Raw genomic sequence first — 26,876 nt, 5'->3', positions numbered from 1 at the left:
TCCATTTTTAAAGGATGTTTTACTGCATTGGACTTTAAAATGCAGACGATATAGTTACCATTCAGTAATTATATTTCACTTGCAAGGACTCTGCAATTTGGTTTTCTTAATTACTCCAGTTAATGCAGTCTTTTTCTGATCTAAATGCTTGTTGCTTTTCATTCGTTTATGAATTCTGCACCTCCTGAAGACATTCGCTAAGGGTTCAGTAAGATGCACTAGGGACACCAGAAAACTCTGGAAGCTTAATCCTAGCTCTGACAATACTTCTCTCTTTGACTACAGATGAAAGACAAGCTCCTCCTCCTTCCGCCTGTAGCTTCAGCTTCCAAGAAATAATTCAAAATAGACTAACAGACTTTCAGTGTGGAGATCTTAAATTCATTAAACTATTTTAAGAAATAAAAGTTCTGACTATTAACAATTTGGTCTTACTACCAATCCATTTAAATACAGACACTGCAAAATTGCTTCACATGCCTATGAAGCACAACCTTGACGGCTAACAGTAGTTCATTACTGTGACAGTTCTCCAGTTGGGGCTTCCTATAGCTCCTGTTGCATGTATTAAGAGTCTTCCATCATCTCTAAAGTAAGGACTTAAAACGCATGACTTCAGAATATCCATGGGAACACAGTCCAGAGAGGAATTCCACTTTGCCAAGTGACAAATTGTCAAAAAAAATACAAAATAATAATAGTAATAATAATAATAACAATAATAATAATTTTATAGTATGATCAATAAAAAATTGAATGTGGAATGTGCCTTGTGGAATTTTAAATGATAATCTACATGACCTTTTGTAAAAGGATTTGGTCAGTGAGAGAAGGAATGAAGGTTTGGACACATTCAGATGACTTTAACAACAGACTAACTATTTGTTTCATTAGTGTCTTGCTTAGTTTATCTGCACCAGCGTATTAAGTCCAGGACACTGAAGATACTAAAAGGAAAAAAAAAAAAAAAGAGGGAGGGCAGGTGTGATAGCTGTCTACAAATACAAAAGAGAATGTCATTAAATAACAGAGGCTGATTATTCATGTTACCACTGAAGGACAGAGTAGGAAAGGATGGCCTTCACAATGTTTAGATGTCATTCCAGAAGCAGTACCGATAGAAGAGGAGAGACATGTAAACTGAGCCTTTTGAAAGGTTCATGCCAGGTCACCACATATATAACATACTTTGAACACCATCAAATTATTAAAATCACCTATGCCCCAAATATTTATTGAATAGAACTTCCTAAGTACACTTAAGAAATGTCAGACTCTGGTTTGATTCCAAATCTGATCGTAAAAACCGTGATCAATCTCCCTCTCAAATAAAAAAAAGAACGCCCAAAAGAAAAACAAAAATGGTCGAAGGGCACTGATATATAAAATCACCATTTATAATGTCACTCAAACACTTACCTGGGGTAATGCATCTTGTTCTGATCGCTTTGATACCAGCAATTTCTAAACAAACCAGAGGGTTTGTTAACTGATGAACAATAACATTGAATAGAGGTCAGCAGGAACAGTTTTACAAGGGAAGATTGCTGGAGCTAAAATATATCTGTTGGGCTGAGTAAATACCAGGAAAGAGGAACACACTGTAACATTGAGCTATAATACTGAAGGGTAAAAAGCAAAAACCAAAGAGGGAGATGAATTAATTAGTGTGGTGCCAAGTTGTAGGGGAGGAGGGATAATGAAGAGTAGTGGGATTAAATTAGGAAAAGCAAAATTTAGGCTGAGTATAAAGAAAGGAAAAAAAAAAAAAAGAAAGACTAATAATGAGATTTATTATTCCGGGAATTAGTCTCTCAGGTGAAATGATGGAAACACCTGCCTAAGATTTAGGACTTTTAAATTTAGGTTGCGCAAAGGCATTAATGCACTATATACAAAGTATGCACAAAGGCATACACACTTCAGGGAATAAAGCACTACTGGTGGGGGCAGAAAGAGCGGATGCAGCAACATCCTGTCACATCCCTATGACTGCATTACAATCACCAACATCCTCTCTGAGAACTGCCCAAAACAGCCTACACCCTCACCAGGCCAGCTGGGCTTTGAAGCATTGCCCTCTTGGAAAAGAGTTGTGCATACGCGTGAGGGGGCAGAAAAGACTGGCCCAATGTAGTCCTGTGTATGGCAGAGTGAGGACGCACCAGCACACCTGGACTTTGTTCCCAGTTGGAGCACAGACTCTCTCTGCCACCCTCCCAGGCTTCCTGAGCATGCCCATACCTATCACGGGCAAAGCAATTTGGAATCAACGCGGAAAGAACTCAGTAAACAAAAATGCAGAATGTCATTATTCCAATTCAAGCGTTTTGTTGTTTTGGAAATACCAAGCCCATGTCACAGCATTCAGAGGCCAGGCGCAGTGCTTTAGTTACAGCATGCTGGTTTTTAATGCTTCCTGGAGTAAATACAGCAATTTGGAGGCACAACTGTTATTGCTGCTGCTTCTTCATTTCAGTTCACCAAGGCCAAGCAAGCCAGCTAACCCCGCCACCAAACAAAACAACACATCTCTTCGAAAGGGCTGTGAGACAAAAATGCCAGGGTGCAGTTGGCAATCAGACTTCTTGTTTATCGCAGTCTCACTGCCATTGTAAGTGGGAAACATCACCTGAACCCGTTCCAACAATTTTTCTAGGTTTTGCTCTCACATAAGAGTAAAAATTAGCAAATGCTTTGCAGGCAATTCTGAGAGCACTGCAGAGATCACAACTGGATGAACAGCATGCATCTAATAATGGGCAGGTCATTCACCCAAGTGAAAAAAAAAAGGAAGGGTTAAATGCTGTAGCTTTATCAGGAAATTTGAGTCTTTAAACTGGAAGCAATTTGTTCAATGGCTATTTTGACCATAGAACTTCCTAATCTGAGTTCCCATAAAGTTTGGCTCACGTCCAGCCAGAATGGTTAGTTTCAGCTGCACAGATATCTTCCACAGAGGAAATAAAAGGATTTCAAACCCTGGAGTCATTTCCTTTGGTTCTCAGCTCATTCAGAAAAAATGTCCTTTCGGTCAGTGATATCTCCAACTTAATTCCTGCAGCATGACTTTAAAAAAAAGTCTTTGTGGGAAACTTTTTTTCTGAAGGTTTGGAACTGTTCCCTGTAAGCTCTTTGCCAGTTTGTGTAAAATACCTTCTTTCCTCTCAGAAGCTTGCAAAGCAAAAGGTCCTATCCTCTTCTGCATTAACTGTGAACTTTCCAGAAGTGCATGCTCATACAGTGATCCCATTAAATAATCACGGGATGTGCTCACAATCGTACCAACAGAAGCACGGGTTTGTAGAACTGTGCATCAAAATAATCCATTAAGTGTACTCCAATCACAGGGTATCTGTGTGCAGCTTCAAGCACAATAGTGCAAGCAGAACAAGTAAGCATCTATCAAAATGAGCAATGTATTGTTTTCCCCAAAGTACCACAGGTTTTGAGGCATGTAATCATAATACATTGCATGCCTCTGTGTCTCACTTTCAAGAGCAGTTGACAAATAGTTGAAGATTTAGCCCCAAATCTAAAAAGAGATCCAAAGGATCTCTTTAAAGCGAGCACGCAGGCCAGCCAACATAAATGCCAAGTCCTCTTCAAGTGAGCGCTACGCCTACTCCTTGAGGCTATCTTCTTAAGCATGTAGTCAAGGGTTTTACTGAAATAATGGAGATAACATTTTTGACACGCAGTCTGGCAGTAATGACCAAGTTCATTCCAAGTGCATCAGACCTGGGAACACTATCTTTACATCATTACAAAAGAGAGAGGAAGCTTTTCAGACATATCCTCAGGCCTGTGATATTTCTAACAGTACTACAAAAAATATTAAGGTGTAGGGCTCGTTATACATGGTAACATTTGGGGTACTGTAATAGTGAGCTAATGCATCCTTTGTCCTAAAACGAACTGAGAAGCATTAGAGCTCTAGAGTTCACACATTTTATGAAGAAGATTGATTTTAGTGAATTCAAGGCCTTCATAAGGAGCATGCTTTGGCACATATCTAATGCTAAGTATATACATCCTAATGTGACCCTTTTTATATTCAGGAAATTGAGACAGCAGAGTAAAGGACACATGCAAAATGGAAACGTTAATGAGTTTAACCCTACCGTCAACTTCAAATGCCAACGTCAATCTTGTCATTTATAATTAAATTACTCTTTCTAGGAAAGTTTATCACTAGAACAAAGTTATATTTGTACTTATTATTTATGCATTATAACTTGTGTAACATACATCTAAATGCCCAGTTATCTATTCCTGCATTATACTGATGCAAGGTATTACATGAAATGGACTGAAACATCAACTTTTAATAAAGTACTTCAACACACATACAAACATAACTAATATATATATCACAAGTTCCTTTGTAACTGCTCTGTACAGGGCAACTGATATCTTTCTTCACCCTAACTCATAGATTTCAATCCCTTGAATAGCACAGACAATCTGCAGCCTACCATGTGGACATCTACCTGAAAGGAGATAAGCTGTAACACTATATCTTATTTCTGTTTTCTTTTAAGGAATTTTGGGTGCTATCTAATTCATAAAAAATAAAAGACTAAAATAAAGAAGCACAGTTTTCTATATATCAATCCAAGTGTTTTTGTATTGCAAAGTTATCCCCATTTGAAGTCTTATTTACCAGGATAAAATAATGATGCAGACACACTGATGTAGCACGTAAAATGAAAGGTGTATGTGTAGTTTACAGAACAGCTAGTGTTTCTGAGGTTAAAGTGGAACAACAGTGGAATTATAATGGTACTTTTTTTCCTTTTTTTTTTTTTTTTTTTTTTTTTTTTTCAGTAATATGTAAATTCAAACCAAATGTTGACTGGAAAGTTTCTCCCCTTTTACGTTCCACTTCTCTTCTCCCTTCCAGGAATGCCAAACCCAGGAGCAGAGTGTCAGTAAAGACTGTCTAAACTGAAATGAAATTTCTGGTTTCACTTACTCCTGTGGGCAACATGTGCTTTCACTCTTCCCTAAAACACAGTGGGAACACGGGGCTTTAAAATCATAATCTGAAAATCCTATTTTCTTATGAGCCTTATTAATATGAGATGACTGAGTGATAGTCTGAAGTTCCAGATAGAATAATAAAAGAGCATTTCATATCCATTCCTCTGCCTTATCCTCACTCCCTGAACACAGCAAGCTCACCTTGCTGGGCTTTCAAAGGTTAATTTGACAAAACCAATTTTGGAATTATTTTATTTTCTTTAATGTGCGAACCTACGGACATTTCCTAGGCCTCACACTAGCAAATATGCAAGTGAATTGCAAGCAAGCAACGGAACACAGCAAGATCTCCCTCCTCCAGCTCCTGCTTCCTGGCATTTCAGCTGTCTTTGGAAACCACTGCAGCTCCTGCCTTCTCCAAAAGCACCCCAAAGCAGCCAGGCAGCCTGGCTAACAGCAGGAGAGACGCCTGCCCTGCTTCAGCCTGAGAGCTGGGCCCCACTCCCGAAGGAGCAACTTCTGTCATAAAAACTGAGCTTGCTCCACCTCCTGTACGAACCCTCAGCTGCTTTGGTGGTCAGAAACACTCACCCATATTTCACCTGTAATTTAATCATGGTCTGTTATACCCTCAGTGACTCTTGCTGCCAGTATTTTGCACACATATATACCGGGCATTGATTTACTCACAGGCAGTGCCATTCCTATTTGTTTTGGGGTTTGTAAATGTTCTTTTAGGTGGTATGTCTTCTGTTCCCCACCAATCTTTCTTTATGCTCTTTTGAATAAGGAGAGCCCTGGTATTTCCAAGAACTACGCTGAGACCCTAAGAGCTTGAGTTGGACTCTGCATGGAAGGAGAACACTCAAGGCTTCGCCTTTAGGGCAGCATCAGGAGTGGTCAAACAGATGACCTGGATAGAGAGCAGCTGAAGGAACCACCCCATCAAATGCTCAGAGGGAAGAAATTAAGGAAGGTGGGAATTACCCCATTTCCTGTGCCAGCTATCATTTCTGAGTCTTCCCCAAGGGAAAGCTTCACATGTAGGCAAATTATGCAGACAACTTATGGTCTTCAGAGGGAGATTCTGGCTCATGAGGGCAGGGTGGCAAAGTGGAAGGGATGTCACTTCCAAGCAACCAAGCCAAACCTTGCTGAGGGAGAGATTCACAGAAGAGATTTTCTAATGGTTGTACAGCAGGCCTGAGTCCGTTAGTGCAGCCAGCAGTTCACGGCAGCATTCGGATAGTGAGGAAAGATGTAATTCTGGTCTGGATCTTCCCCTGCCGATACCTGTTGACTTTGCATCTTCTGGCATGGAAAGTGTCCTTCTGGAAGTAGGAGCTAACCAGAAGAAAGCAGTGGGTTGTAGTGAGGGCAACCTCTCTCATCAGGCAAACTGATGGGGGAGCCTGTAATCTCAGAGAGGATCAGAGGGTGATCAGTAGATCTATTCACCTCACAAACAAAACAGGCCAGAAAATGGAAGTGGTCATATTGGGAAAGAAAGTAACCAGAGACTCGCTCAAACCTAGTGCTGACAACACAACCAAAACACTAGTAGCTACCTAAATGTTTGAAGCCCTAAAAATAAGATAGGTGAGCTGGAATATGTTCTACCATAAGGAAACACTCAGATACTAGGAAATCTGGTGAAAGTGAGGCAACAAGCAGACCGCTAAGATATAACATGCACGGCACAGAGTAGACCATGCTGGTGGTAGAGAAATAACCAGGTTAAGCATGGCAGCAAGTAACACACAACCTAATGTGAAAATGTGCAGCCTAATGTGAAATGTGCAGCCTAAACACCAAGAATGGCAATTACGTATTACTGGAGAACTGAGGCTATACCACCAGGTGCCCTGCCAGGATGACAACACCCACAGCAACACACAGAGGAAGACAGAGAAAGGCAGTATAGGCAGAAAGTGGAGCATTCATAAGGGACTTCAGTAATTGAGCATGTTGGGCAAAATGGGCTATAATGCAAAGATCACATTTTTAGGTGCCATTTCACAGAGCAGCTCTTAGGAAGCCCAGAAGACCACGCGCAACTCCTAATTTGAAATGACCACAGAGGACGTTATGGGACAGACTGACAAAAGTGAGCGGTAACAAATAGGAACAACAGATGGTATTCACCCTGCCAGTTCTAAAAGAGCTCCAGGACTCAATAGTTGACTACACATACAGGTACAAAGTGTGCAGCCTCTTTTATAAAATCAACTTCTTACCTGCGGAATGGGGAGGTGACATGTGGTGACGCTAATCCAAACAGATTCCAGGTGAGATCCAGGTACCCACAGGTCTGTAAGCCTGGTGTCAAATTATCAGAAATTGCAGAAAGAGAGTAAAATCACTGGAAATACAGTTTGTGGAAAGAGTTAGCCTGGCTTTTGTAGGTTTGCCTCACAGACCTACTGGAATTCTTTGAAAAGGTCAACAAGCCTGTGGATAAGGGTGATCTGGCTAATATAGTCTGCTTGGATCTCTGAAAGGCATTTGACAAGGTCCCCAACAAAAGGTTTCTTAGGAAACTAGGCAGCCGTGGCATAAGAAGGAAAGTTCCTGGATAAACAAATGGTTAGAAGAGAAAAACAGAGGGTCGAGGGCATGGTCTTTCTTACAACAGAGGAATGGCACCAACAGGACTTCCATGTGGAGCTCTGCTGGGACCCATACTGCATAACCTATTTCTAAACGAAGATGAGAAGAGGCTAAGCAGTGAGGTGACAAGATTATTTAGGAGAGAAAACTGGGGGAGGAGGGGGAAGCAACTGTGAATAACTGCAGAAGAACCTTATTAAAATAAGTGGCGCTGGGTAATAAAATAGTAGAACAAATTAAATGTAGATAAATGTAGAGTGATAAATGTGGAAGAAAATTCCAGTTTCATATTTTAAAGTGATGCTCTTTGAACAGTCCATAGAAATCTCAGACTTGTATTTGCTCAGAAAAGCAAATTGAATTCCTGAAATCCCTACAAAAGGAGAAAGAACCAAGACAAAGAATATACTGCAGGAATATCTGCATATCATTCTCTGTCAGCCCCTCCTTGCTCATTACATTTGAACTGACTTACCCTATTCAAACAAATTTGACAGAGGTAGCAATCTGAAATATTTTAAGTTCCAAAACCTCAAACCTATTACTAGAGACTAGAGAAAACACAACAAAGGGTTGCAAGACAGAGACTTATTAATACCAGCATCTCAGAATGACTTGTTGCAAGGAATACACCCTCTGCTTTAAATGTAATAGTTTTAACTCTTTTGCAGTAACAGACTAAGAAACTAGAGCATGGCAAGCAGGAGCTATGCAATTCTTTCTGATGTAAGAACTCATATTCACCCAACCTGATAAATATGTATCTGTCTCCAAAACCCAAGGCATATTTAATGTCTGTTTCATGACTTCTTTTTTTTTTTTTTTCTTGTAATAAATATCTATACTAGCAATAAAATCTAGCCTTATTAAAAAGAAAAATAACTACTAGGATAATGTGCAACAAATATACAAAAATTAAATACTTGCATTTTGCACACTATTTTTTTTTAATTTTTTTTTTCCCAAAGATACATTCCATCAATTATGTGGAATTTACCCTGCAATTTACTGTGAGCTGAAGTGACTGACAAGAGCAACCAAGATACCTCAGGCAAACCAGGTCACTCAGGCATTTTCTTGCTGTTTCACAATTAAAGGTTGACCACAAAAACCTTTACTTTCTGCAGAATGACATGCTTGGTTGGCTAAATATGCAGGCAATTAACATAGAGATAACATGCATTTAAATGGAGGTCCCATTGACCCCCATCTTCTGGCTGCAACCTTTGCTCTGAAAGCAGACAGCTTAGCAAAAATATTCAATTAATAAAAAAACTGAAGGGCAACAAGTCTATTTTAAATCATTTAAAAATATATGGCGTTTACTGCTCCATATTTAATAAGTTAATAAACAACAACAACACAACTAATACCACACACAACAAGGGCATGAGGCTGAAAGCTCTTTACAGAGATCATCTAAGAAAAAAAATAAATTGTTATTTCTCCTTTATTCAAAGTAAAACAGAATAAGCAGCGGAAGCTTGCTTTCTTATGTATTTGAGCCTTGCCTTTCCTGCGTCTTCCCATGTTCTACCCCAACAGTGACAGTACCACTTGCTGCAGTAACTCAAATACCCAACCCCAAATACTTCCTTCCTGCTTCCACCCACCCATAGCTCCCTCCCAAATTCCCTGTTGGGCAAGAACAGCAAAAGCTCTGGCTCTATCATAGATGAGGAAGGAGCAATTTACTGTAGTTAAATTAAGTGGATAAAAACAAAACTCTCTCTGCAGTCCTTTCCAATGGAGCACTGAATCTCCGCTCTATATAGCTTCCCATTTTTGGAAAACTTTTAACTCTGTTGTATTTGAAATTCCCAGTCTTTCATGTTTGCTTGAAACTGGCCAATTATTTGTAAAAATTCTATGCAAATGAAAAATGCAATGCTTGGGTGCTTGGATATTTATAAATCAAATAAGGATACATTTTTTAAAAAAGAAGACAAAAATTGAACTCTGTAATTTTTTTAATCACACCTAAATTTTGGGGTCCAGGGAAACCATGTATCACACCACTGCCCTCTAATGGAAGAAAACATCAGCCCACCATTGGTCCTGAGGAAGATCCAGTGAGACAAAAACTATTTAATCAAGCAGGAGTGTTGTTTCTACTGCCCCTAATGTGGCCTCCTCCTTTTCTCATATATAAATTTATCTTTCCTCAAAACATTCTAGGCTGAAAAAAATCACTAAATGTTATCCAAATCCAAATGTATGACAATTCTGAGGAGATAAGAGAGACTGGGTTTTGGTGGTGGTGGTGCTTGGTTGTTTTTTTTTTTTTTTTTTTGCGAATTCAGTATTTTTAAAAATGTTATTTAACTTGACTCAAAGTTGTAAGATTGCTCACAGTACCTGAAATTAATTGTGGACACTAGTCTTTTTCAAAGCCCTGGGCTGCAAAGTCCATAGGACAAGGCTGTCTTTTAATTAATTTTTGTACAATACAATTGTTTTATGTGCTGTAGATTAGCACCTAGAGCTTTACTGCTGTATGGCTACCATAACCTAAATAGATGGAGTAATATTAATAATGCCCACCAGTTCCTTCTCCAGAACTGGTGTGGGTGGGTTTTTTGTTCAGTGTTGAGGGAGCTACATCTTTATTGCCACAGGTTATGATTTTTCTCCTGTGCTGCACATATATTTCTACTCCAGCTATCACATGCCATCTCTAGACGGGCAGCCCTTAAATGCCCAGAACGACAGATTTAATAAAAATGATGGCATGGTCTATTAGTGTTTTATTTTCACAGTATATTATCTACCATTTACTTAATTCACTTGGGTAAAATAGTTCCACTGTTCTAAACAAAAGCCAGGGATGTGCACTAATAGGGGAAAATGTGAACGATGACTTTTCTGATTGCTGGCATAATGAAAAAGTGAAGTCACGCTATAATTAACAGATCTGATTCAGAATGGTTCCTGTTGAGTAACCGTGTTCAATAAGTGTCTGTCGATGGGATTTATTATCAAATTGTCACTACATCAACTAAGCATTTGTTTTGCATATGCATATGCTCTGAGAGCGTGTGATGGAATCGGCTCCAGCAGAGTTAAGGAGCAGGGCAATGTCTCCTCTGTGACTATCTGGAGGGGTTCCACCATTCAGCTCTGTTTTGCTGAAGGTCTTTAGACTTCTGAGCAACCAATTTCTCATCTGTTACTTCTCGGAGACATGACCTGCCTTCAAGCAACCAGTGGCCAAACAGATCTACTGAGATACAAGATGCTGCACCATGGCATCAGAAAAAATGAAGTTCAAGTTTAAGCAAAGTGATTCTGCAAGACAGTTGAAAAAGCCAATGCATTACAAGTAAGGCTTCAACAAGCTTTACAAGCTGCTGTTCCAAGTCAACAAAATTTCTCTTCTGTTCAGTTCTGTGATATGAAATAGATATTTCCAAATCTGCTGAGATCATTAAGAGCCTACTAGCATTACCCAGTCCCAAAATGCACTTCAAACACATGCCAAGCTGTTGGCAAAGTTTTATACAGACCAATGACTCAAAACATTAATCACTGTGTATAAATGGAAATTTTACTTTTTTTATTCCTCTAGAAGGAAAAAAAAAATTTAAACCAATTATTTACCAGTGATATGGGCTGGCAAATTTTGGAAGCAGTAAATTAAGAATAATCACAGATTAGATATGTCACAGAATACTTGAGCATCTTGGGCCTCCTTACAGAAAATATTTGCTAGGCCATGAGTTCATTTATGAAAAGATAATGACCCAGGAAATATTTTCCTTAATTGCGAAGAAGCCGTTTAAGAAAGTGTCTGGGGAACTAATTAGAAAGGAGTTTCCTCTGTAGAGGACCTGGCTTTAAACTCAATAAGCAATTTTAAAAGGACTTGCTTGAGATAGAACACTGCTTCGATGCAGTCAAGACTGTTTTCTGAGGTGCAGTAAGATTTTGCAGGCATGGAGGTGGGTATGTCTGGGGTGTTCACCACGGCAGGGCATCGGCCAGTGCTGGCACACTCCGGTTACAGTGACTTGCTCAGCACGACTCATCAAACCCTGCTGTTTCACTACAGCAGACATGGAAGGCATTCAAAAACATGCAAATAGGAGAACAGTTACCTCCAAGCTAAAGTGAGATTTTGCAAAACACTCACACGTTTGCCAAGATGCATATAACACCCGCTGGCCAACGCAACAGGTGCCAGGAAAATACTTCACTTTATAGCATCACATGCTCCCACTGAGTGCCATTGCTTCTTTATGTTACCTAAACATCCACAAAACTTCACCTGTAAGTTAAAAGAGGCAGCTCCATATGTATTTCTGAATATACACATACACTTTTATTTAAAAAAAAGGTTCATCTACAACCTCACAACATTTTTAATTGGTTATGTTTGTAAAGTAGCATTATAGCTCATTAGCCTGCAGATCAAACACCCTTCCATTTGACATGGTAAGGTGTGAACTTAGAACACTGAAGCATTATCTGAACAACCTTATGGTTTCTTACTGCCAGTTCTTCTCATTTTGTTTTGATCATCCCCATTGGTGTTTTTCCTAAAGACTTGGCTCCTAGTTTCATGTGATTACATAATGATAACAATTTTTATCTTAAAAGAGAAAAAAAAATCTCAAGCTCACAGTTTCACTCACAGGAGTGAAATGAAAGTTTAAAAAAAAAAAAAATCCAAATGTTTCCCTGTTGTAAGCAACCAGCTGCATTATGTTCAAATGTACCTCAAGACTTCCAAAAATATTTCAGATGGCATTTTTTTTTTCTTTAACTGTTTTGAAATGTTTCAAAACAAACAAAAAATCAATTAGATGTTTAAGGAAGAACATTATTTAAAAGCACTCACAGTAACAAACAAATGGCAAATGGAAGAAGGGCTCTGCCTTACTTCCATAGGGCACTGATGCCATACTACTGTGTGCAACCTCAGCAGCAGGACTGATCTGGGGACTTAGTGACACCACCAATGGCTCTGTCCTTCTGACACAGGAGATTTGGGTTTAACAGTTGGTTTGCTAACCAGAAGTGGCACTATTCAGCGTAGTTCATACTTGCTGTTCAAGAGCTAAAACTGCTACAGCTCAGTAATGAGATGAATTAGCAGAGCCATACAGAAAACTTGATGGGTGACAATCCATACTCAGCATCTACACTGCCATCACAAATGCCTCAGCGTCAGAAAACCCACCAAATTAAGATATTGCATATTTCTATGCTTTTAATAACTTCTGTACTCTTATGCCACTTATTATGTAAAACTTTGGAATGGATCAAAAAAAAAGAGAAAGAAAAAAACGCAAACAAACGATATTGCATAAAAAAGAAAAACACCACATCTGCTGTCTATCCTGGTATTGAAAATAGGATTGATTTATTTTTACACAAGTCTAGAGTTTCAAAATTAAATAAGTCTGTTTTACAAATTATTTACTTTCTACAAGATCCATTTCCCCTTGAAGCATGCTGTGCATGCCCTCCTAGTGTGAACAGTTTACAGTCTGTGATCAGGCACAGACCTACTTGGCTGGATTTTTTTCTCTCTCAAAATGGCAATTTTGAGAATCATAAATAACACAGCACAGTTATTGCAATTTTAGCTTATTCCCAATAAATAAATTTTATTAACTAAATAGCTTTCTGTGCGGCTTAGCTCTTTCTTCACTAGCTTATGATTTTACATTGACTTGCTTCATGTTCCTAGTCACAACTAAATTCTGCCATCTCAAGTACAAAAGGAATAACATAAATTAATAAATAGGAAGTGAAAATGCATAAATTAACGTGATAACATACATGTATAAGCTTTAATCTTCATAGAATACGTGCAAAAAAATGCCTCCTAAAATTTAAAGTTACAAAGGTATATTGCTTAACATATACTTCAAGGTATCTCTGTTCTATGCTACACAGTTTTGTTTATCAGACCACCAGACTAGAAACCTCTTCCTCATTAAGCTCCAATTGATTTGGATACTTAGGGATGCAGGTAAACTTAAGAAGATGAATAGCTCCACTGACTTAAAATACAAAGTTGGACAAGGCTTTTTGGGAGTTACAAAGCAGCACTTTATGATGCCATTCCAATTATCTCCAATACTTAAGAGTAAGTTTGCAGTCATCCCATTTTTGTTACACAAACCCTCAATTTATGAAATAGGTCATAGTAGATTTTTAACTCGAGGTCTAAAAATAGCAGGGAAACTGGAGAAATAAAATTATGCAATACATGGTAGGTCAACACAGATGACCTCATGGCATGTTTTGACCATAAAATCACCTAATGAATGTGTATCTACTTCCTTAGTTTATGTATTTAAAAAAAAAAAAAAGTGAATAGTTCATTGCTAAAAATTCTTGATGAGAAAAAATGTCATAATGAAATATTAAAATTATAAGTAGAGTCTCTATAGTTCTCATCGTGTTAGGCACATTTCCCTCCTAAGACAAACACTGCTATTCAACAAATCAAGTCACGCTTGGTTTGAAAAAAATGTACATAAAATGAAGAATATGCAGTTGAAGTGTTTGTCTCCTACACATTACTGTGATTCATAGTTTTTATTTATTAAAAAAAAAAAAATCCCACAGGTGGGATTTCCGACTTTCAGTCATTCTTGCAGGCTCATCTTCTAAGGTCCTAGCAAAACGCTCAAAATAATACGAGCTCCTGATTAAACCAGGAAGTAAATCTGTATGCATGCAATTAAAGTGTCTGCAAGGGCAGATGCAGATGACAGTAATTCATACTCTAAGAAATGGGCTTGTGTATTTGGCAGATTAACTGTTCTGTATTCCATTGCTATGAGGTATGGAAACTGTACTGTGAAACAACCATTACTCATTCCCTCTGCTCTGTGCACGTAGGTCTATCAAAGGCAAGCCAGTCTGGAGAGGGTGGGGGGTGAGCGCTGGAAAGAGAAGAGTCTACGTGTTTAAGATTAACGCTTCCCTTGAATGGCTTCTTTTATTTAATTTCCCCTACTTTTTAAATTAGCAAATGCAGTAGACCCAGAAGGGAAACGCGCAAAGGAGAGAGGGAGAGGGGAAGAAGCAAAAGCAGCCAAAACTCTCCAACTTGTTCATTAGGGTTTTTGTGTTTGAACATCTGAATGAATCATGTGTCTGTTTTTCATTATTCTCCATATGTGATTGTTGCCTGCTTTGTTCAGTGATTTCTGGCCATTTTGTCATGACTGTGCTTATTTTGTTTTATATATTGTTCTATTACACAGAGATTGTTTTTTCTACTATGCCTCACTTAGCATTTATGCCACCAACAAAGAGTAATCTTAAAATGAGAGGTTACGTCAAAAGGTTTCCCTAGTGAACTCCCTTGAAGCATATATGATTTCTTTAGACCCGACTCCTTAATTCATACCAGACAAAAATCCTCAGATGACACTATTCCTTAGCACGCCAGGAATGTCGCAGGTATCATTTTAAAAATGTGAGGAATACTGGAGAATGACTTAAAGTCCATTTTTTCAGAGTGTTTTCTTCATTTGTTGAAGGGGAAACCTAACGCTTTTTGCTAGCCAGCAACCTATTTTAACAGATCTGCACATTGATACATACGGTACTTCAAATCATTGCATCATTATATTCACTAGTTTACATTTTCAGATCTACTCTATACCTTGGACAAAACACAAATGAGGTTGAAATAAATTTTGAAATCTCTAATCACGTGATTGCTTCTATCATCTACTTAAATGTAATCCACCCTACTGCACTGTGTAAACATCACAGAATGATGTGTTCATTTAACAGGATAGCTCATACTTTAAGAGAGATGAGTGATAGCCAAAAGACTGGAAAGGAGCCAACAAAATGCCTGTTGATTCTTTGTTTGCTTTAAAGGTCTGGATGCAGGCACAAGTGAATTAGAGACACTCAAGATAGTTTCAACTTCTGGAAAAATACTAGAACAAATAGTACATAAATCTATTCACAGAGCCTCACAGGCATCATGCGATGAGTACCCCATGTAATGATAAGCAAGAGTAAATAATATCATATTGTACCTCCATCTAAACATAGGCAATTAGTCTCATGGATAAGGAAGTACCATATATTTTAATTAAACCTTGATTGTCCCTCATAACAGAAGCAGACAGGAGAAATACGACCTGTCTAGAAGTCCTGTGACATAGGTGCCAAACTGATTGGCACATCCAATTTTAAAAGTTCTCAACGGCTCACTGTTAAACTACCTGGTATACCAAGACGGTTTCCTCTACAGTCTCTCTCAGGTCTGTTATTACTCAGTCTTTTCCAAATTATCTTGTCCAGTGGATTAGAGAAATCATTTATTAACTGTGAAGAGGATACTAAAGAGGTAAGTGCTGCAAGCACTCTGGAGACTTAAGATTTGAGAATAATCTTAGCAAATTAAGGAGTAGCCGGGAAAAAAATACGATAAAATTCAATACAGACAAATGAAAAGTACTAGCCTTAGGAGGGAATAATCAACAGCACAAAGCAGAGCACACAATAAGGAATGCCTGGCTGGCAGCAGCACCGGAGAAGAGAATAACAGAACCACGGGGCTGCTGAGAATCTCTTCGCATAAATCAACACTGTTGTTCTCACACAACACCCTCAAAAATCTATCTATACTTTAAATATAAGTAGCTATTTACATGTATAAATAAACAGGAGAGCCACGCAATCACAGAGAAGACAAATTAAATAACTTCTCCACACTATTTAAAATGGTCGGATTCAGGCTGTCTGACATTCTGTGCCCGGCTCTAAGGACTTCAGATTAGAGTGAACTAATTAGAGAGACCGATGCAGTGCAATATAATCAGAAACTGGAAACAGATTGCCTCTAAGGAAGGAGAGAAAGGACCAATGTTCAGCCTAAAGAAAAGCTGGGACAGAGGCATAGCAGTCTTCAAATATATGTGTTTACAGTTAAGAGGAAAGGATGAACCGCTCTGCATATTCACCGGGGATAAGAAAAGAAGCAACAGGCTTTAACTGCACAAAGGGAGATGTAGTTTAGACACTAGGAAACACTTTGTTATAGCGAGGACAGCAAGCACTATTGCAGATTGCCTGAGGAGCTGGTGGAATCTCCACTGCTGGAAGCCTTTGAGCACAGGTGAGACAAACATCCATCAGCGGTGGCTTACGTAGTGCTGATCCTGGCCTGAGGCAGAGGAACAGACCAGATGACCTCTTCAGGGCCCTTCCAGTTCTGATGCCTGTCAGACTTTTTTTTTTTCCCCAGCAATCTTGCTAGAGGAAGAAAATCGTACCCAAGAAGCAAAACATCTATTCTTTTTATGCCACAAAGCATACTGTTAATAAATCCAATTATGTTTATGATCTTTTAATGGCACCACTTATGTCATAAAGATCCATCTTTGAAAATACAAATAAATATATCTCTCTGCCCTACAGTGTAAAAACACAGCATGAAACCAAACTTTTACGAAATTCCAACTCACTGGTACATAGCCCCTAATACAATAACATCAAAACGGACTACAACATAAAAAACACCAAACCAAGACATCTGTCTTTCTCAAAATGTTACCATTCATGCTCTTTACAATGTTTTCACTTCACATTTTTGTATTTTGCAAGTACATCCATGTCTTTTCTTATTTCCACTGGAAACAGGAATGGAAAGAAGTCCAGATCAAGGGACAACATGTGTTTGGGAGTGGTTACCGGTCAACAAGCCTGCTTCCACCAGATTCACTGTTTCACTCCACCAGCTTTTAGCCACCTAGCTGAATCATCTATTGTGATCCATCAGAGTGGTCTCAGACAACCAAGATCAGCAGAGACAAATACATTTCTCTTTTCCACAGACTTCATTTATTTATTCAACACATTTACAGCCCAATTCAAATTCAACTCCATACGTGTGGTTTGTGTTGCCATTTCAGATGGACAAATTTAAGATAAAAGCTGAAAAAATGATGGAGTTGACCCATGAGAGAACATCTCAGTCTTGCTCTATGGTAGGAACAGGGAAATACAACATTTCTGTCTTAGCTGGAGTGTGGGACAATGAAGAGTGACCCAGCCTTACTCCAACCTACCTGATCATGGACTTTTTTTTTTTTTTTTTTTTTTTTTTTTTTTTTTTTTTAACCCTTGACACCAGCAAATCAGGCCCCTGCAGCTCCCTTAATCCTAAACCCCAATTTCTTCCTACACCAGGGTCTCATCCCAAACCACCGCTATCCCAAAGCCTATCATATCTAACCATACTCCTGCTCATCGTAGCACTCTTCTTCCTTGTCAAACCAGCTTAGGGCCATTTTGATCCACTCAGCCCTTTTGTAGCTCTGTCACTTTGCAAATCCTCCTCTCTCTACAGGTCACAGCACCCTGCCTCCAAAACTCAAGCCCCCCAGTGGCAGATACATCATCTCCTCCTGGCTCTGAAACTGTCGCTCTCACCTCTGTGGGCCCCCACCCCAGGCCTTCTGCACTTGGCCGAACCCATCCTTCCACATGGGTATACCTCAGTAAAACAAGCTAAATGAAAAACAAACAAAAAATCTGGTTCCCAGTGTGTTTTTCAAAGATATACGGTCAGAGCGATGTTATTATATATAAAAAAAATAAATCCAACCAAAGCAAATGCATGGTAGTGCCACTTCTGATGATGGCTCATGAACTATTAGGCTAATGGAGCTTTCCAAGACTGGCACTGCAATCTTACAACCTACTTTTTTTTTTTTTTTTGAGTAGCTAATGAATGCTGCTGCTGGCATGCAAGAGATAAAGACACACACTTCTCCAAACATCAATAACATCCTTGGTATAGCTGAAAGGATTTTGTACTTTCTCAACGTTTTCCCACATATCTTTCTCTCCTGCTTCTCTTCAAACCCTATCTTGCCACCAGTGAGATATTTCTGTATGCAGTGCTTTTAGTAACTCATACAGAAATGCTGTCCAGAATGCACTTCTTATGAGAAGAAGCCACTTCAGTAGATTCTATTACTCCAAAAGGATTCTGAATATCACTAGTATAAAGTGGCAAACATTTTAAAGCAGAGGTTCCCACCACATACTCGATTGCTCTTCAGAGTGTTAAATGAATAACTAACATAATTCTATACATTAGCCAACATTTATCTATGCAGATTTAGCCATACATAGACACACATAAAAATATGAAATCTGCAATATTTCACTAAAAAAGTTATGAATGTAAAACTGGAAGAGGAATCACTTTCACCATATCTCATATCATACCTTTGTATTGCAACAACTGGATCTATTTGTGTCATAAAGAATATTTTCTTCTTCTGATAGTGTAGGCCAAGACTTCACAGAAAAAAAAATAAACCAGGTTTTGCTTAGGAAAAATTTTGTTTTTATATAGGAAATCAATTTGCATCACTGATGATATCATTCAAATCAGACGGTACTATGTGGTTAGAAGGTAATTTACTTTTCTGCAGAAGCAATTTGATACTTGTTCTGATTTGTGATTTTCATTTTGTTTGTTAATGAAAAAAATTAATGAGCAATGTTACTGGAAACACGACTCAAAGCTTTGGCATTATTAAATATGTTTGCAATATACCGTACATTATGTTGATTGCACAGTTGGAGCCAAGGCCTTGGCAGTCAAGCCGCCAGTCAATCATTCAGACAGACAATGAACTCACAGGGCAGACTTTTACACATACCTTTGCACTGATTTGTGTTTTTGTCAAGAATTGCCTTTGTGGATACAATTTTCCCATACCTAAAGAGAAAACAAAGAACAGAAATACATGTTATTGCATTTTAATAACATACATAATTATTTTTGCACGTATCCAAGAAAGAGATCTAGTGCTCTTGAAGAATGTTTCCCTGATACTTCTGGAGAGGTTCCTTCTTCCACTGCAGTTCAACAAACACCTTTAGAGTTCATCTGAAAAGCAGTGCTCCTTTGCCATAGCCTGTGTACCTCTGGTCGCTGCACTGTACTGCCAGTGTAAATGCCAAATACAGGGGAAATTTTAGGTCATCAGCACTACTAAAGACGCTTCTTTGGTTAAGTTAATTAGGCTTGCTTAAAAATATTTTTTCATTCTTAGCTGTCAAACAAGATTAATTTTAATAGAGATGGACCAGATCCAGGATTAAACAATGAGGAGGAGGTACGGTCATTTATTTACGTGCATGCACGCACACACAGACACAACTGTGCTCGGCTCTGCATTCACACATTCACACACACACCCTAAACAGATAGATTTAGATATACATTTAGCTTTTGTTTTAGATAGACCAAAGCTTTTGAGGTTTTTATGCATCTCAGAGCTCTTTTCCAAGACGAGTGCTAATTCTTATTTTAGTATGTGACACCTCCCATAAGACAGCACTGCACTGCACTACAACTTGATAGACTTGGCATGATTAAGAGGGAGTTTGGGCAGCTACAATTTGTTGCATTAAGCAATTAGACCATAAAACAGCTATTTGTCTTTACCTTGCAGAAGTTTAAACTACAAATGCCAATTTAACGGTCAGTGTCAGTAAGAGCTGGTGAAATATTACAGAAGAGGGCCATTTACGGATGAATATAACACCTTAAGAGAATGGGGAAATTAGTTTTATTCCTCAAGTCACTGGTATGTCTTGGTCTCTCTTGGGTGGGAGGAATGGGAGAAAAGCCTTCTTCCCCTTACCTGCCCAGCTGGCTCCCTAGACAGAGAGGATCTTGTGCTCTGCAAGCAGACCCAATGCAACACACCCCCCACCATGATGGAGACGTGGGCAGGTAGCTGTGGGGTCTGTTTTGCCACAGCTGGCTCTAATCCAAGAGGAGTGGATACCTAAATCAGGTTTAATGTTCACCATGAGATCACATGCTTTTCTAAGCTCAGGTGTTTTCAGAATTGGGGCCTTCATATTCACTTATGTTCCACTTAGTTTTATAATTCTTCATGGTAATACCTGGAGTTGACTTTGGCCTCAAAGACGTTAGAGCACATATCTCAAGCAGGCACGGCCAAATTCTCTGCCAGTGTGATTTACAGTTGCTCAGTGGGCAGCTTACCCAGCAGGAAGTTTGGCCCGTGCAGTGCATCTTCATTTATTTGATTTATTTAGATTTAAAATCAAATACATGAAAAACATGCAAAAACACGCCTATCTCGTACAGCAAAGGGCCTCTGACAGATATATGGAGAAAGAATCCAACAAAAATCAGCGGCTAACCCACAACAACCTCAAATAAAACACAACCCCTACCTAAACTTCCGCCAACAAAAACTAACACCCAGCCTCCATTTCAGTTCAGCTACTCCTAATGAATTGATATGTTGTTTCATCCAAGTCATGTGAGAGCTCAAAGTTAACATTTCTTGCCAGCAAAGACAGACATTTGTGGTTCCACTGCTTTTATTACAGATTTCCCAGAGTTATTTGCCGCGTACTGTGATCCTGCACACACTTCGTTACACTGGAGATTTCAGTCTGAGAAGCAATTCTGTTCGGGCCAGAAGCTTCCTCCAGCACGTACAGCTAGATGCACACCGACGTGTTTGCAAAACCAGGCATCTGAGCAGCGAGAGGTGCCACAATAACAAACACCGTTATAGGCAATTAACCACATGCAGCCGATTTCATCGGCCGCTATAAACCTCGAGCTCTGCCACAATAAAGTCGTTGGAATTAATTTGGACACTGTTTTCCTAAATATTTCAAGTGAAGGATTTTACAGTAATCAGAACATCAGTTCTGATGAAGAATGTTAGCTTGTGTTTTGCATTAAGGCAGGAACATATTTTGTTCCTACAAACGTAGTCGTGTTTCTTGCACATATATAAAGTGGTATCAAGTCATGTTGCCCCTCCAAAGTTGATGTCTCTTCGTTTGCGTGAGCCTTAACTGTGCTTTCATTCACACGGAAGCAAAAAAACAAGTATTCTTCCATGAGAATGCCCACAGAAATAACAATAAACCACATCACAAGCGACAGCTCCTTTTCTTATATTTAAATGGAAATGACTATAAAATCCAACAGCCTGTACAAACGATATCATTAATGTAAAAAATACTAGGTATGGTTTGCATGTCATGGGGGAACATGAGCACTACCTAATTTCCTCCTGAATTATGGTGCATGAAGGTATTTTCAAAGATCTTGAATCAAAAAAAAAAAAAAAAAAAAATCTGGTCAGTAAAAGATAATTGTGGAACTGAGTTCATCTCAATGCCTTATTATCAACCTTTAACCATAATGACTGTATCATTAAGGATAACCTACTGCATCACAGTATCCAAGGTAAGAGAAGTTATGAATCTGTGAGACTGCTACACCTCAAAAATGTGTCTACTGCACATCTGAACCAAAATTTTTATTCAGAAGATTCCCAGACAGATGTGTTGTTTTTCATTACGTTCTTCCCCATTATTTAAATGTGCAGTAACCTCAAATAAAATTATTTTCATCCTGTTTTTTTAAAATCCTTTTAATTCCCTGTATTGAATGATGTTTTTAATGTTTTCTGCATGTAATAATTTTCATTTAAAACTGTGTGGTCAGGGACTTGAAAGACCTTCCATGTCAGAGGCAAATATATACACTAGGACTTCAGCTCATTAAAGAAGGACCTATGCAGTGAGACTATGACTAGGTGTTTTCATTGTCCCTCATAATATACATGTATATAAGGACTGACAAGACAATTACATGATGGACAGTTTAAAAACTGCAGAATTCATGGCTACAGAAAGTGCTGGTGCCCCACAAAATGCATCTCTACAGAAAGCTATTAGATGGGTTCTAGGCTGTTAGATCTGTCACCAAATTACACAAAGGCATGTTTATGGCCCTGGAAGCCACCTAACCCTAAAAGCTGGAAGAGGGTGTCAGGGAAGTATCATGACATCCAGTCCCCATTTGAACATCAGGCACCTCCCCTTAAAACTGCTGAAATAAATTCCTGGTCTGACCCAGCCCGACCACTCTTATATTCCACAAGAACTGTAACTTGGAGGGGAGGAATAGCTTCTTATGAACATAAAGATTTTTACCACTTCTTGTATATGCCAGTTCAGGGCAAAACCATTCAAGTTGCTGATATCCACTGTTCAAATTACAAATGTCACTTAAAAACACTTCACCCACAAATGACACGCGCCTTGTTACACCGTGGGTGGCAATAAGGGGAAAACACACTGTGCTGTGGTGCAGAGAGAAAAAAGTCTCCCTGTGCAGCTCTCCAGAGCCCCATCCCGTTGCAGCCCACATTTCCCAAGTACTCAGCAGGTTCTGGGAAGATGCAAGCAATGCAGAATAAACCCTGAACATGCATCAGAGCTGCAGTACAAATAGATCACTTGAAGAGCCTTGCAGGCAGGCGGTCGATCAGCACTTAGGCTGCAGACAAAGCTCAACCGTTCGTTCCTGGGAAGTTATTTGATAACTGCTGTTAAAATGGAGAGAGTTCCTGGAGGAAGCACTTGAGCTGTAAGTGATACCACTTGCAAGATGCGGGAACCTTTCCCATCGTCTGCACTGATTCCAAACTGATGGCAGAAGTATTTCTACGCTGTCCTTCAAGCCAGCTTTCAGGCTGGCCATGGCTAGTCCTGTAACACGAAATGGCTGTTGGACCAGACAAGCCATGTCCCTCACCCAACTTGGTTACGCAGCTATGCCACCTTTCATGTCCATCCAACCTGGGTGGCAGGCACACAGGCACCTACTTATCACTACTTTTCCCCCATTCTGGTTATTACTCCTGTGTTTTAAATAAACGTGAAACTTGTGATTTCAACGCAAGTAACCTCTTAACCTTGCTTGGTTAAGCCAAAGGAGCTGCCATGTAATTTCCAAGTTGGGAGCTTCCTAATTATATCTGTGACATTAGGGTTCATCCAAAGCCCCATGTGTTACTCAAAGCACAATTCACCCAGCTGAAAACAGCCTGAATTTCTATGCATTTACGTAATATATGCTTTTATCTCCGGAACTTTTGTACCGGGATGAATTTGACCAGCAGTAATTGGATTTAGATAAGCAACTCTGAGACTCTTTCATTCTTGTGAATGAATATATAAATAGCGTAACTAGGTTTATTTTGTTTAAAAGCAGACTCTATTAGGAAAATCATGGATTTCTGTAAAAAAAAGAAAAAGCCCACATGAAAGCCTAAAATACAGAAGGAATTGCTACTGTGTTTCTCTGAGAGATGTTATTCCTATAACGCACTCCCACATGCACCGAAGACATCCAAATGCATACAGAAGAGAAATTCACTCAGAAAAAGTTCTGATTTGCATGATCATTTGGGGGGCATTTTATCTACTGCATGACATTTTCAATACTTCTATTTTTTTTCTCCTAAATACAACACGTACAATTCTATCCATTAACAAAGACTTGGCAGGTTTGTGGTTTTTCTGTACCTTACTTTTATATTTTTTGTAAAGGAAAAGTTAAAAACAACCTCTCTTTTTATTCACAGAAATATGAAACAACTAAATTCATACCATTCAGAGCACCCTCTATTTCACTGACCAGCATATGGCTTGGGGAATAAACAGGGGACAGTGGTTGCAGAGAGCCTACAGTGTAGTGGATTAATAAAGACTGTACTTCTGTCCACAAAAATACAAGTCTAACTCTTGTCTTCACTTCTTTCAGTCTGGCTGTCAAGTTTATAAAAATCATTCCTTTGATGACTGTAATACAAATCACTAAAGCAATTTAGAGTAACAACTTGTCCAAGAGTTTCAAAAAGACCAGAAAAAAAGGGGTGTCTCAGATTGTTTGGTTGTAGGTCTAAAATAGCAGCGGACTTTCAGAAGGACTCCCAAGTCCTTTGTACCAAATTCTAGAAGGCTCAGAGTTGCCCAGCAATTTTTGAAACCTAGACCACATATTTTTGTTCTTAACAGAGTAAGATGCCATTCAGTTTTAGGCAGAAAATAATGAATGTTATAGCATCTATGAGGAGTGAATTTCCTGGAGGATGAAAGCTGATTAACCACTGAAAGAATGCATGTAAATTCAGGAATATTTTCTGGTACAGATATTTACTACTAAGAAAGAATATAGTGATTTGATTCATAAATGGATTTATTGTTCACTATCACATTATGCCGACCAAAAATGTATTTTTCAGAAGAAAAAAAGAAACAAAAAAACCTATGTGCACATGACTATGAACACTATTATTACTTCAGACAAATAAAAGCCAAGACCATACCATTCTCTTGCATAACAGCTCTGTGTTAGGAGGAAAGAACTTAACAGGCTGTTTCAGAGTATGGATTGAGTCATTTACCCTGCATTTACAGATCATATTCAGAAATCCTGCTTTTAAGGAGAAGATTGAAGCACTATTTAGCTCCAATCATGGGGCTCTTGTACCACTCTGGAGCAGCTATGATCCTTTGGTGCTAGAATACAGAAAACTTGCTCGTAATAGCGAAGGTTGCTTCTTGTAAAATTTTGACAACTTAGAGTGTGAAATACTGCAAATAAACCTCTTTAAATGTGTGTGGAAATACCAAAACTAAAACTATCCCTCTGCTGATAAAATGCTGGCTTTTCTTTCCAGTGTCCCTAAAACTAAAGCCCAGGAAGACATCTTGCTTTATCCTTACTAAACTGATATAGATGTCTTGCATTCAAGTTAGAAAAAATATTTACAAGGCAATACAGATATTTACTAAGAAACAGAGAGTTATATTTCCTAATCAAACTAATCTGCCTTCATATTCTTAAGCATAATTAAGAATATTAAGCATATTCTTAAGCATATTCACCTCTAAAATAATGTCTCATACAAAAGTGTGCAGACTCTAGATACTTACTGTAATTGTTTTCAATACTTGAGAAATTAAGCTAGCTTAAACAGAAGCCAAAGTAAAGGGAATTTAAACATTTACAACATTTCTGGAAATATAAAGAACTTGGACTCTCAGACCTGTAAGAAGTATACCACTTAGGTAGTTCAAAGGTAATGTTTCCTGTAGCCTTTTTCCCTTCCTTGCCAAAGTATAAAAAGATTTTTGTCTGCATGTAAATGGAAATTAAGTGGCTTGATCCAACACTTGCAGAAATCAAAGGCAGTTTTTTCATTGCCTTCAGTAGGTACAAGCTCAAATCCTATTCACAGTGCTTATAATAAGGCTAAAGATTTGTCACACTCTTGATACCCAGTACAGAATAAAATGCCACTTACTGAAGTGGCACTCCCCATAAAAGCCTGACATTTTACAGCATTTTGTTGTGTTTCATTTTGTTTGTTTTTTTTTTTTTTTTTTCACAGTTTATTTCATGCAAGACACTTGGCTCTTACATGCAGTTTTAATTCTAAATAGTATTTATTCTGAGTTAGGACTATCTATTATATTCATATTACATCTGTACGTTTGAATGTTGAAGCTACTTAAGACTATTTAAAAATGATTACATTATTGCATATTGTATTTAAATTAAAGTTCTGACATTTATATTTTTGCTTTGATAAAAAGCTATGTTTTTCCCTCACAGTTCTGCCATGACAAATAACCAGTGTTAATAATTAATTAGCAAAATATTTTACAGTTGCTAAATTAAGTATGGAAAACAAAATTCATGCACAAATTAATAACTGTGATTTCATGCAGAACACTTCAGCCCTTCTTCTGGGCTGTCATTAAATCTTCAACTACTAATTATTCCATATTTGCAAGAATTCAGATGTCTTAAAAAAAATAAAATGCAACTGTTGTTTGCAGACACTCAGCAGTGCTACTAAATTTTCTGTGTAATGATAGGATGCATTATTTGGAAGACAGCTTAGGGATCTGAAACCCGTCACAGACAAGATAAACCTGTAGCTTGTCACAAATGATAATGCCAAGCAAACTCTAATTTTCAAAGAACTGGAAGGAAAAGAAAAATGAAAAGCTATCTTTTCTACTCTTAAGACATCACTCATTGGCATTTGAAAAAAAAAAAAATATATATATATATCTTCAAACTAGAAGATTCTCCTTTATCCAATGATTTAATTATGAATTATGTCAGATATTGTAAAAATACAACTCTCTAACATGTAATTCTTGTGTAGACTTTATTTACTTTGTATGTTCTTGCATGCTGGGATGTCTTGTATCCGATTTCTCATTCACAGTGTTGCTTACTTATGGAGGATTCATTGTGAAATTACAGTTGGTATGAACCAGCATGCCAGCATACCATGATATTAATCTCTAAAGTATTCAATCATTTAACAATAGCCCCATTATTCAAGGGAACTCTGAGCATTCAGTTTGTGCAGATTTTCTGACATTTCACTAAAACAATTTGC

At 38.4% G+C, this 26,876-nt stretch overlaps 1 protein-coding gene across 4 annotated transcripts in view; it reads right to left on the bottom strand.

Annotated features, from left to right (window-relative positions):
* Positions 1-26,876, bottom strand: part of RBMS3 (RNA binding motif single stranded interacting protein 3) — a gene marked incomplete at its 3' end in the record, with an annotated part of 439,521 nt that overhangs the window by 301,049 nt on the left and 111,596 nt on the right. For all 4 annotated transcript variants that reach the window (XM_084510551.1, XM_084510552.1, XM_084510553.1 and 1 more), the window contains exon 3: positions 19,260-19,318. In XM_084510551.1, the coding sequence (XP_084366677.1) occupies positions 19,260-19,318 (59 nt within the window). The remainder of the gene's footprint in view (positions 1-19,259; positions 19,319-26,876) is intronic.

This window comes from Aythya ferina (genome assembly GCF_964211825.1).
Source record: "Aythya ferina genome assembly, chromosome: 2".
In the NCBI taxonomy this organism is placed as follows: domain Eukaryota; kingdom Metazoa; phylum Chordata; class Aves; order Anseriformes; family Anatidae; genus Aythya; species Aythya ferina.
This window is presented reverse-complemented; position numbering and strand designations above follow the sequence as displayed.